We start from the raw sequence: 13,789 nt of genomic DNA on the forward strand, positions 1-13,789 counted from the left end.
CACACCCACAGTGAAGCATGGTGGTGGCAACAGCATTATGCTTTGGGGCTGCTTTTTATCAGCTGGAACTGGGGCTTTAGTCAAGGTGGAGGGAATTATGAACAGTACCAAATATCAGTCAATTTGGGCACAAAACCTTCAGACCTCTGCTAAGATTTCAGTTTGTTTTAATTGAACTGTACAACTGGTATGTTATATTGAAGGTGCAAAGAATTCTGAAGTGATTTATCTTGGTCTGATTTTTTAACATCTCAAAAACCTGGCATTTTAACACAGGTGTGTAGACTTTCTATATCCAATGTACCTTCAAGAGTGGCCTTTCAGAAGCACCTTTCTTAAAGTTAATTTTTTTAAAGGAGAGGTTTAGCAAGAACCTTACGTGTTAATGACTCCGTTGAATGGTCTTGGCACTCTATAGGTTTTAGCAGGTAGAGACTCTTGGGTATTACTAATGGATATACAAAGTTTCTCTGATGGCTGGGAGATATAAGTGCCCTGTACAAGAAATGGGGGGGGGGGGGAGGAAAAAATCCTTGTTAAAATTATACAAATCTATAGTAAATGGCTTTTCTTTAACATGGCAAACAATCATCTGTGGCATTTGTGAATCAGAGTATTTGAGAATATAAACTGTGTTATACTGCTACTAAGCAACAAACAGTACAACAGGCTGGAACATGGAGTGATCATTTCAAAGATCCATTAAGTCAGAAACAAAGAAACAGCATTTTCTGCATCTTCACAGACTTTAAAACAGTTTTCTCAACCTTGAACTATTATTTATTTATTTATTTATTTTATTAAATTTATAGACCGCCCCCTCTCCCCGAAGGGACATTAACTACTTTAATGATGAGCAGGCCAGTCTCTTTTAAAAGTTCAATTATCCATCAGTTTCATATGGAAGGCAGTTTCCATTAGTGGAGATCCCTTCCTGTAGAAAACCTTCAAATGTACAAGTGCACACAGTAATACCCAAGCAACACAAACATACCTTGTACATTTGCAAAATAGCCTACTAAACTTGATACTGAGGCTCTATATTTAGAATAAAAGAATAAGAGTTGGAAGGGACCTTGGAGGTCTTCTAGTTCAACCCCCCTGCTCAGGCAGGAAACCCTATACCATTTCAAACAAATGATTGTACAATCCCTTCTTAAAAACTTCCAGTGTTGAAGCATCCACAACTTCTGGAGGCAAGTTGTTCCACTGACAGTTCTCACTGTCAGGAAATTTCTCTTTAGTTCTAGGTTGCTTCTCTCCTTGATTAGTTTCCATCCATTGCTTCTTGTCCTGCCCTCAGGTGTTTTGGAGAATAGCTTGACTCAGTATTCTTTGTGTCAGCCCCTCAAATATTGGAACACTGTCACCCCAGTCCTTCTTTTCATTAAACTAGACATACCCAATTCCAGCAACTGTTCTTGATGTGGTTTAGCCTCCAGTCCCCTAATCATCTTTGTTCTTCTTCTCTGCACTTCTTTTACTAGAGTCTCAACATGTTTTTTTTACATGTTCTATGTTTAAAATGTTTAAATAAAGGGATGGGGTGAAGAAATAATTTTAAGCAGAGCAATCCTGCCCACTGCACAGTTTTGTTAAACTGCAGACAAGGGGAGCAGGCAATTGGCAAGCCTTTTCCTTTATACCTTGTAATATCAAAGCTGATGTCTCAAGATGTTTCAGATACAGACTCAAGGGCATCACTGTACGATTCAGGAAGTAATAGATCTGGCTCTACTACCAAATACAAGTTTACAGCCTCCCCTGTCTGTATTCTGCATTTGTAGTATTTATAATTCAAATGGCAATTAACATGCAACAATTTTTGATCGAAGGCATGAAAAATTAGCAATGTTTGAGTTGTCCAGACTGCTCTAAACAAAAGGTCTTAGAGGAGAGGGTGTTTTTTTATACATTCAAGTTACATACCCAGGTAAAACTAAGAAAACGCTTATCCAAAAGTCTAGAAAGACACTGCCTGTCACTGTAGATCAGGGGTATCAAACTCACGTTGTCACAGCAGCATCACATGACATATTGGGACTTTTTTCCTCTTTGGTAAACCCGGCATGGGTGTGGCCAGCACGTGACGCATCCGGCCCATGGGCCAGGAGTTTGACAGCCCTGCTGTAGATGGTTCTGATCAAATGGACCAACTCAACTAGTAAAGCAGCTTTCTGTTTCTGTTTCCTATGACAGTTGTTCACACACACAATTTAACATGATTGCAATCGTGAAACCTGCCTAAATCAGATGCCACCTGAAAGTCTCTTTGGGTAAGCAATTGTGAAGCTTTACAGAATCAGGCCAATGGACAATTGCTGATTACCTTTATCTGACACTTACTTGCTTATTTTAGTCAGTAAGTTAATATTTATTTACTGTAAATGGTTTCAAGTAAATGTCTGTTACCAAAATAACCATGACTGAACTTGGGATCTTTTATATGCCAAGCAAATATAACCATTCCTTTAAAAACTGTGAAGAATAACTGCTAGGAGATTCCTAAGATACAGTGGTGGGTTGCAGGCGGTACGCACCAGTACGGGCATACCGGAGCCTGCCCGGAGCACCGGGTACCGTTCTGGTACGATGCTCCAGGGGGCTGAGCTCTTTACCTGTCCTTTAAGCCTTTGGCACTTCCACGCATGCGCATGGTGCGTACGGCACCTGCACGATGCTCCACCAAGCAGCTGGAGCATTGCAGAGGCTTGCGAAAGCGCTGCAGGCCATGTGGGTGAGGCCAGGGGCGTTCCAACGTACCAGTTGGAACAGAATCCGGAACCCACCACTGCTAAGATATGCCAAGTTATGGATAGAAAACTCTCCATTACCTATGGTAGTCATCTATGAGTAAACCCTGGTTGTCAGAACCGAAGAATGTCGACATTTCAGCCCACAGACTGATCAAAAGCATCTGATGCCCCTTGAATCAGAACCAAGCTGGCATTGGGTAATACCCAATTTGGAATGCATTCACCTGTGCTCCTCCAGAAAAACAGGTGAACAACTGAATCTCATCCCTCTCACAATCATTTGCAACAGTTGCTATCAACCCTAGGTCTGGTGTTTTCCCTATTCAACCACGTTTTAAATTAATGTTGTCTGCTTTTCATAATCAGCTGCATTGCTGATATTTGTTTCACAATGTCTTGATTTAAAAATAAATAAATAAAAAGTTGAAAGCCAGTACTAAATTTTAGCAGAATGTTTTAAAACTTTAAAAATTAAAATTTAATATTTTATTCTAATGCTCAGGAATTTTGAAACTGCATCCCAACTTCTAATAAAGTTTCAATCTGTAGCCTGCAGTAATATGCCATCCTGGAAAAATGTCTTTGTGGATGCTAATTTAAGTAATAAGGTGATTCTGGGAGCATCCGCAGGGCAGAATACTATTCCCTAATGTATTAAACTGGGAATTCTCCAAATACTGGGTCAAAAGAAAAAACAGCAACAGGACAAGCTTTTCCACCATACAACTATGAAATACAGAAGTCTAGTCTAGAAACAAGGTAATCGGTAAAACAAAATACAGCAATATAACGTCAGCAGGGAAGGAGAGGAAATAGTACTCCAAGGAGTACTCTCTCCACTCTTAATACGTACCAGTCTGCCAATTCCAGGCTCCAGCTTGAAGTCGACACTAAGACTATGGGTTGAATCACCTAATACATGGTCAGAAGGAGGCATCTCACCAAGTAACACCAGACCCTAAATGGGAAAAGGAAAAAGATGGTTGCATTTTGCCTTTAATCACATGCTAGAATGTATAGTTATAATATGGAGGACTGGAAAAGGAAAACTAAAATACTCTTATATATCAGATTGAAAGTGCTAGAGCAAAACCTTTTCTTTTGTGTTTGCCATAAGGCTGTAAGAAAGCTGATCCTGTATCAGGCTGGTTACCTCTTTCAGAAGTTGCAAAAAACAGAAAAGTTGGTTGTTGTTGGGCCTTGGAGCAGGCTGAATCCTGCAAGTCATTGGGTGGGAAGGAAGCTGGAGGCTTGCAAGCTTCATCTGGCCTGATCTCCCCTTGCTTGCTGGGTGGGAAAGAAGCTGAAGGACTGCAGGGACCCTGAGGTGCGAGAAGCAGAACATGGGGTGCCACAGGTGGTAGGGATAGCCTTGCAAGACCTGGGACAGGCGACCTTCTCAGGGCTACCCCCACCTGATGCATCCTGTGCTCCATTTAATGACCCTTGCATTCATTTAACAGCTACATCAGGGAGAGCAGGGCCATTTTGCATAACAGCCATCACAACATGCAACCATAAGGGGCAGGCTGTATTACAGTCGTATCTCAAGGACTACCTGCTATATCATGTTTTGGGGCACCATTAATCACAGTGTATGTGCACTGCACATGTGTATGTACACAACAGAGAAAGAAACAAACAATGTGTTATAACAACAAAACTTAAGTTGATGTATACTAAATACTAATACTACAAAACCTGAATATGAGACATTTTTACATCTCTCAAAGATTGATCTTGTAACACTACTCAGCATTCTAACAGAGAACAATCAAGTTACATATTACGTGGGAGTTTCTCTATTGTAAATCTAAAGTAGCTTCAAATTAAAGAAGATTATATACTGTATACATGATAACTAATCATAAACTGTACTTGATAGATTGCAGGTCTTTAGACAACTTTTGTATCAAGATCAAATACTCTTATTATCACTGAATACAAAACACAAAGATATTGGACAAAGGCTTTAAAATGGTTTTTGTCTCTTTATTCTTCCTTCCCCTGCTCTATTATTTCATTATGCTGTTTCATTAGTGTAGTAATTGGGAGGGGGGAACTTTCCACAGGGTGGAATCCCAGGAAGTTCTTCAGATTTGGGATTTTTCACAGATGTGCCAACATGTCTGTCTTATTAAATTGGAACTTTAAGGATAGCTCTGCCTGTTCCGCTTCCGGGACTGAATGGCGACGGACGTGTAGTCCGCCGATCGCTCCCTTGGCGGGCTCCGAAAGGAGCACAGGAGGCTCGGGCGAAGGGTCTCCTGCCAAAAGGCGGCTTGCTGGGACCCCCCGCAGTGGCGGCAGCTGGTGGGTGTGTTTTCCCCAGCTTCGCCTAGGCGCCAGGGAGCAGTGGGGGGGGGGGAGTGACGTCGCCTCTTCGCTGGACGGCCCTGGGAGGTTTAAACAATTAGAACGAAGCAGCTGAAGAGCGGTGAGCCGAGGGGTCTCCCCAGGTCTTTTACTATTCTTATACTTCTGACGGTTTTGCAGTTTTCCTGCCTTGCTTGTTTCAACCTCTGGAGGAGCTTAGATTGGGGGGGGGGGAATTCCAGCCCCCTCGGAAAAGCGGCGCTTGAAAAATCCCTCCCCCTCATGGGGGAGAGAGAAAGTTTAGAAACTACTTTCACTTCCCTTAAATAATGGGGGGGGGGGGAAATCTCTTTCCTTGGCTACAATTGCGAGAGAAAGGATGGCTGAACTGATTCTTTTTTAAACTACTTATGGAAATTCTGACTTTGTTGTTTTCCTGATCACCTATACTGGCTGACCCAAGATGGCCAACTTCCTCCTTCTTCTTTGTCTTTATGAATGAGACTCCTCCCTTGGAAAACTTTATGGCTTTCAACTAACTTCCACCCCAGAGACCTCCAGGAGCCTCTTCAAATACATTACTCCCCTGGACTCGGAATATCTTGACCCACCTATTTGTTTTAACTTCTCTGCTAGAGGACTTGTTCTCCTTTGGACTTGCTTGTTTGGTGATCCCTGCCGGCTGTGCTCTCCCACAGACGCCATTTCTTTGTACAGAATAACAATTAACTCTGAGCCTCATGATGGGTCCTAAGAAATTGCCACCTGGTAAGGCCTCGTCGGCCCCAACATCTTCAACGTCCAGCCCTGCACACCAGTCACAAATGGGATCTTTCCTACAACCCAAAGCCTCTGAAGAGAGTGCAAAAGACCTGTCTACTCAGCAGATGCTTCAAAACATCTTAAAGGGACAGGACGAAATTAAAAAACAATTGCAGGACTTAAAGGAAGAGCTCAGAGAGACGAACCAGCAAACCACACGGAATGAACAGAGGATTGGTGTGCTGGAGGAGGGGGCGGTTGGGATTAGAAATGAGATGAAGACAATCCAGAGGGGGAATACAGAATTTGGGAACCAGATGTTAAAAATGGAATTTGAAAGGATGTCTTTTTTTCTTAGGTTCCAAAATTTGCCAGAAGCTGAGAATGAAGATCTCAAGGAGATTATGACCACAATACTAGCAGAGTATATCAATAGAGAGAAACAACAGCTTTGGTGGGACATTGACCTGATTTATAGGGTTAATTCGGCTTATGCAACAACACATAACGTTCCAAGGGAAGTTCATATTAAATTTCTTAGAAAAACTACAAGAGATGAGGTTCTAGGAGCTCAAAGGGGAGGACCACTAAAATATAAAGATAAAGAGATAACCATTCTTACACAGATCCCCCAAAAAGTAAGAGATAATAGAAGGAAATATTCCTTCTTAGCAAAAAAATTATATAATAATGGGGTCTGGTTCAGATGGCTATTTCCAGAAGGCATGCTGATTTTTTGGGAGGGCAGCAGAATCAGAATTCACACACCAGCGGAAGCAGAGGCTTTCGCTAAAAAACACAGTGCTCTTTTAGGTGAAATGGAGGATGTTACACAAGAAACAAGGGAGGGAGGGGCTGAGGCTCAGCCGGTGGATGGGAGAGAGGATGCAACAGCTAGAAGATTCAGATCACAAAAGTGACTTGGAACACTATTGCAATTGTTGCCATAATGTATTTTTATGGAAGTGATACAAAACAAATGATTGAAACATACTGATGATTTTGTGTCAAATTTTAAACTGCTAATACTTAGGTAAATGCTGATATTTTTCTATCATTGTTTGTAAGTTGCAAGACCTGGGGGGGCTTCTCCCCCCCGCATGATGTAGCTGTCCAAATGTTTTATACCCTATAACCCTTTTTCCCTGAAATTTTTTAAAAAACCAATAAAAATTTGAATAATAAAAAAGGATAGCTCTGCCTTGGACTCTGATTTAATTCTGCATGATATTTGGAACACTGACATTATCCCAAATCTCCTTTAAAATTACTTTTATAGGGGTACTGAATCCCAGTTCTAACCCAACCCTGGGCAGTACAAAATTTCAGTGAAGATGGAGGAAGAAAAGAATGCAGCAGAGAAGGCCAAAGATAACGGATCGCTTGTTATTTATTTATTTATTATTATTTTATTTTATTAGATTTATAAGCCGCTCCCTCTCCTCGAAGGGACTCGGGGCGGCGTACAATCAAAGATATATATTACATGTTGCATGGAGGAGGTATAAAAACATAACAACAATATTACATTTCATAAAATAATACAATAATAATAGGATTAAAATAACCTTAAAAAACTACCCTAAAATTTAAAAATTGCCAGGAGGATTAGAGAATAGAGTTGTAGTTAAGCCAGGCCAGCTAGTTGGAACAGGTGAGTCTTGAGTTTCTTGCGGAAGGAGCGGAGATCAGTGGTAGTCTTAATGTCGGGGGGGAGGTCATTCCAGAGGGCTGGGCCCATTACAGAGAAGGCCCTACTCCTGGGCGCCGCCCGCTGGCACTGCTTAGTGGACGGCACCCGGAGGAGTCCCTCTCTGTGAGAGCGAATTGGTCGCAGGGATGTATGGGGTAGGATGCGATCCCGCAGGTAACTAGGTCCTGTGCCATGGAGCGCTTTAAAGATGGTAATCAACACCTTGAAACGCACCCGGTAGACCACAGGGAGCCAGTGCAGCTCGCGCAGGAAAGGTGTTACATGGGAGTATCTAGTATTCCCCATAATTGCCCGCGCGGCCGCATTCTGGACCAGCTATAGTCTTCGGGTGCATCTCAAGGGGAGCCCCATGTAGAGAGCGTTGCAGTAGTCCAGACGGGACGTCACCAGCGCATGAGTGACTGTGCGAAGGGCATCCCGGTCCAATAGGGGGCACAATTGGCGCACCAGGCGAACCTGGTGGAACGCCCCCCTTGCCACGGCTGCCACATGGTCATCCATCGACAGCCGGGCATCTAGGAGGACGCCCAAATTGCGCGCCCGCTCCACGGGGGCCAGTTGCTCGCCCCCAATGGCCAGCGATGGAATCCACTGGTTGAACCGGGGGGCCGGTAGCCACAGCCACTCCGTCTTGGAGGGGTTGAGCTTAAGTCTGTTGCCTCCCATCCAGACCCGTACAGCTTCCAAGCACCGGGACATCATTTCGACGGCCTCGTTGGGGTGGTTCGGGGTGGAGATGTACAGCTGCGTATCGTCAGCGTACAGATGGTATCCCACCCCAAAACCACGAATGATCTCACCCAGCGGCTTCATGTATGTGTTGAACAGGAGAGGCGAGAGGACCAACCCCTGTGGCACCCCACAAGTGAGCGGCCTCAGGGTCTACCTCTGCTCTCCTTCCAACACGCATTGCGTCCGGTCGGAGAGGTAGGAGCAGAACCACCGCAACACGGTGCCCCTTACCCCCAGCCCCTCCAGCCGGTGCAATAGGATACCATGGTCGATGGTATCAAAAGCCGCTGAGAGGTCTAATAGGACCAGGATAGAGGAACAACCCCTATCCCTGGCCCTCCAGAGATCATCCACCAATGCGACCAAGGCCATCTCTGTGCTGTGACCAGGCCGGAAGCCGGACTGGCGCGGGTCTAGATAATCGGTTTCTTCCAGGTGACGTGGGAACTGTTGCGCCACCACACTCTCTACAACCTTCGCTAGAAAGGGAAGGTTGGAGACAGGACGGTAATTAGCTAGCTCAGTTGGGTCCAGAGAAGGCTTCTTGAGTAAGGGCCTCACGACCGCCTCTTTCAAGGTGGCCGGTAAGGACCCCTCACTCAGTGAAGTGTTCACTAGCCCTAGGAGCCAGCCTCGTGTGACCTCCCAGGATGCCAGTACAAGCCAGGAGGGACACGGGTCCAATAAAAATGTGGTGGCTCGCAGTCGCCCACGTAACCTGTCCAAATCCTCGGCGGCAACAGAGTCAAACTCCTCCCAGAATGGTCTCTCAAGACCCGCCTCCGACGTCCCCTCTAGACCGCTGAGGGGGACCCATTCACTCCGGATTTGAGCGATTTTGTCCTGCAGATATTCCCCAAATTCCTCTGCCCTTCCCTGTAAGGGGGCTTCCCACGGCCTCTGTGACAAGAGGGAGCGGGTTACCCGAAACAGGGCGGCAGGGCGGTTGTCTGCGGACGCAATAAGAGCGGCACAATGTCGACGTTTGGCCACTCTTAATGCCACAAGGTAGGTCCGCAAATAGGCTCTTACCTGTGTTCGGTCAAATTCGGAGCGTAAGGATCTCCATCTGCTCTCTAGGTGTCTCTTGTGGCGTTTCATCACCCTTAGCTCCTCGGTAAACCAAGGGGCCAGGGTGGTTCGTTGCCGCAGGAGAGGCCGCAAAGGCGCAACCCGGTCTAGGGCCCTGTTCCATGCGGCCACCAGGTCCTCCATTCGGGAGCGGGTCAGGGCTACAGGAAGTGGCCCAAGCTCCGTCAGGAACCTATCCGGTTACATCAGGCGCCTGGGGCGGAACCATCTAGGATGTTCTGGTTCCGCCTCCCTGCGGTGGGGGGTAGCACCAGGGAAGTCAAGCCGAAGAGATGAGTGATCTGACCATGACAGGGGCGTAATAACTAGGTCCCCTATTCCCAGATCACTCGTCCACTGGCCAGAGACAAAAACGAGGTCCAGCGTGCGACCTCCCTCATGAGTGGGGCCCTGAATTGTTTGAGTCAGGTCCATGGCTGTCATGGAAGCCATGAACTCACGAGCTACCTCGGATGCTTCACCCATCGACGGCAGGTTGAAATCCCCCATGACCAAAAGTTTGGGGGTCTCAACCGCCATCTCTGCGATCAGCTCGAGGAGTTCAGGCAGGGCCGCTGATGCATAGCGAGGAGCCAAGTATACAATCAGCAGGCCCAACTGCCTCCTTGAGCCCCATCTCACGCCAAGAGACTCGCACCCGGATATCTGTGGCACAGTGACTTATCTCGGTTCCAGACCTTCCCGAATAATTACCGCTACCCCGCCACCCCTACCCAGGGCCCGCGGCTGATGGAATGCTCGGTAGCCGGGTGGGCACATTTCCACGAGGGGTAAGCCCCCCTCGTGGCCCAACCAGGTTTCCGTTATTCCTGTGAGGTCCGGCTCCCCCTCCAAGATCAGGTCATTAATCCTTATTGACAACGGACCTCGCGTTGCATAACATCAGCCTTAGGCCCTGGCTCTGTAGATCCTGGCCACCTAGAATGCGGGGGTTGGTACAAATGACCGGGCGTGTCCAACAGCCGCGGTCCTCCAACCGACTGTAAGGTTTTCGTCTGTCCTCGCATCCACCCCTCCCTACGACCGTTGGTATAGGAAGGCCCTCTGCTGGAATATCATTCTCCCTCCCTGTCAGGGGAAAAATTTCACCCTGAAGAAAGTGAAGTCTAGGATCGGGCTGATTCCCAACAGCATATGCATTAAGATGTGAAGAAAAAGAATAAAAGTCTTGGGAAGCATATTCTAATTAATAAACAAACTTTAATACAAAAATAATAAAAGTAAATAAAGCAAAACTAACTAATTGTTACATTTTGATAAAAATGTTCCGTCTGCCAGCTTTCCTGGCAGGCGGACAAAAGTTCAGCAGTAGCTTTCTCTCTCTCTCTCTCTCTGGAATGTGTGAAGACATGCGCAATAAATCATTGTCAGATAAGAACTTTTATGACCTGCGCAATAACTCTTTCTCAGTTTAACTATTTAGTGTCAGTTCAGTCAGTTCATGTCTAGCAAACTTTTTAACGTAGTGACACTCCCCTCCCCCACTCCGCTCGCTCCCCTCTCGACCACACCTGTTCGCCTGGCACTAATCACACTCCTGGCCTGGTTGACCCTCCCCCCCACCCTGGAACCCCCTAAAACAGCTAAAAAACATTTAATTAAAAACCCCCTAACTCTCCGCTTCCTCCACCTCTCTGGGTTAATGAACCCGTCATCAAGGTGGGCCCTTGAAAGGGCAGAGGGCCATACCTGCGAGAGGGGGGACTCTCGCAGCTGTAGCAGGTCTGACCTCAAATAAATAGTGATCTTATGGCTGCAACAGGGCTAAGCTCGTTAACAGGGTGCTGTTATGCTGGCATAAGTTAGCAAGTTTACAAGTCAGGTGAAAGAGGGTAAGCAGATGTCCAAAATCCACATCCTGGATGGAGAGGATGGTAAACCAGTCCGCTGGTCCATAGATGGGGACTAGGAAGCAGTTCGTAATGGGCGATAAGGGCGGAAAGCTCAAAGTTAGAATAAGTGAGTGAGCGGAGGAGGCAGATTAACAGCAAAAGGGCAGGGTAAAGATGCCAAAAAACCTCAGGCGCCGACCTCCAGCATCTCATCCCCAAGGCCCACCTCTGTTCTGGCCGGCCTGCGGTCTTCCTGCTGATCTTCCATCGGCTTCCGGCGCCTCGGGCCTTGCTCCACCCTCTCGCGGCCCTCGTACGGCCCTCACCAGGCTTCCCATTGATCTGAGGCTCACCGCGGCTGGGAATCCGGCGTTTGGCATCTCTCGTCGCCCTCACCGTCGCCGTCACCGCTCGGGTCGCCGGGTTGAGTGCCGTTGCCGCTCGGGTCGCTCGGGTCACCGCCGCTGCTTTTTTAGCCATTTCTCCGCCGCTCTGCTGCTCAGGCCGCCGCCCAGACCAACGCCGACCCTCCGCTACTCAGGCCTTTGCTTCCACCTCCATCTCCAGCCAGTACGTTCTCCTCTTCCCCCCCTGGCTATCCGACCACCCTGGAGGACCGACTTGGGTCCTAAAAAGAGCCAGGGTGGTCGCTAACTGAATTCCCGGCCCTCGGGATGGAAAAGAGGGCCGGCAGCATCCCTGCCCCGATGAAAAGCCCCCGTAGTCATACAGAGCTTAGAGGCAGACTGCCATTCCTCTAGGAAGCTCCTCCTCCTGCTTGTGTTTGTCAATACTATCTATGTGCCTTCTAAAGAGATAGTCGAGGTTGCAGAAGCTAAGGAAAAGGAATTCCGGCTGGGAGCACGGCGAAAGGAACCAACCCCTAGACTTCCCCCGCAGATGGAATTAGCCCTGCAAGACAGAGATTCAGGATTTACGACTTCTAAAGAATGCCTGCTAGAAGGAGAGAGGGGCACCAGGGAAGCTCTGACAGACGACTAGACGATGGCCAGAAGGTCTGAGGAATGGAGATCCCAGCCACCCTCTTGCAGCCATTCTCTGATGGGCCTCCCAGACCAATTCAGACGGCTAAACATGAGTGGAATCAGCCCCCTCGCCACCTCAGGACCACCTAAGTGGAACCTGGCACAGCCCACATTCTCCTTTCCTAGCAGAGAATTTGCTACGCAGTGGAGTGGAGATCTTGGCTCTTTCCACACAGCAACCAGCAAATCAAACCAACCCCTTACTGCTGGAGTAAAGCCAACATCAGTCACCTCCCCCCAGCTGCAAAGGGGTGGCTCCGAGCCCATGAATCAAGCAAACCCAGGGTGGGCTTTCTTCCTGGGTCATGGATGGGCTCAATATCAGTGGATGCCTGCCCCCTCCCAGCAGATGGCGCCATTCCAGATAACTGCCCCTGGCCAGAACCAGGGACTGGGACCGCCACCAGGTCCAGCCCCCCCAGCAATGCCTCAACAGGCTTTTGCCCAACCAATGGGTGTGGCCCAACAAAGGGGCTTACCACCTCAGGCAGCAGGCCAACAGGCTGCCCCTATTCAACCACCAGCGCCCCCTCCTCCAACACCCCCCCCGGTTTCGTGCAACGTTCGACGGGACCCCAGATAAGCTGGCTTACTTCCTGAATCAAGTATGGGTGTACGTTGATCAAGTAGGCCCACAATACCCGTCTGATCGAGAGTTGATCCAAGAAATAGCTGAGGGGATGAATGAAGGGGAGGCTGCACAATGGATAGCGGAGCTCCATGAGGAAGCGGCTCCAGAGTTAGATGATGTAACTGGGTTCATCCAACTGATGCACGCCCGATTTAATGATGTGGCCCAACATGTGGATGCTGAAGACCAGATTCAGGCATTGCAACAGGCTGGTCATCCTGTGAAGGCATTAGTTTGGGAGTTCCGGAGAATAGCAGGAAGACTACGATACTGGCCAGAAAGACTCTTGGTCTACGCGTTCAAAAAGGCCTTAGATCCCAAACTGAAAGAAGCTTGTGCCGTAAGGGGGGGGGGGGGCAGAACGTCTCCAAGAATGGTACACCACTGCAATCATACTGGACCACGAGATTAACACCTATCCAAAGCCTGGGACCGGAACCCCTGCCAAAAAGCCTTTGGCCCACCAAAGGCAGAGGCAGTGAGCTGAAAAGCCTCCACCAACCCCTCGTTCCTCGGGGCCCATTATAAAGTGCTACCGATGCGGTCAGCTTGATCACAGAGCACCAGAATGCCGGGCTCCAGCCCCTGTTACACAACCGCGCCAACCACCTGCCAGAGCAATGAAGAAAAAACCCAGAAAGCCACCAGAAAAGAGTCATCTGGTACAACAGCCAGCGGAGGCGGAGAGCTATGCCATTGAAGAAGCCCCTGCCACATCAGAGGAGGACGAGGAGGAAAAAATGCCCAAGACGACCCAATGGTGAGTGCACCTATCCGCCCCTTCTCAATAAAAGCCAAACTCCAAGTGCCAGCAATGGGGGTGGAAGGGGAAGTTGGGGCGATCGTAGATACCATCTGCACCCGATGCTTAATCAGCATGTCAATAGTGGAGCAGATAGGTATACACA

General features: G+C 47.8%; 1 protein-coding gene across 1 annotated transcript in view; it reads right to left on the bottom strand.

The window, feature by feature from the left end:
* The window catches only part of LOC309400288 (KAT8 regulatory NSL complex subunit 1-like), a 529,998-nt gene that overhangs the window by 156,371 nt on the left and 359,838 nt on the right, over window positions 1–13,789 (bottom strand). The window contains exons 4-5 of the mRNA XM_081968699.1: window positions 3,610–3,714; window positions 380–495 (exon numbers count right to left, since the gene is read on the bottom strand). Coding sequence (XP_081824825.1) covers window positions 380–495; window positions 3,610–3,714 — 221 coding nt within the window. The remainder of the gene's footprint in view (window positions 1–379; window positions 496–3,609; window positions 3,715–13,789) is intronic.

The sequence above is a fragment of the Natrix helvetica genome (assembly GCF_964273705.1).
Source record: "Natrix helvetica genome assembly, chromosome: W".
Lineage (NCBI taxonomy): Eukaryota > Metazoa > Chordata > Lepidosauria > Squamata > Natricidae > Natrix > Natrix helvetica.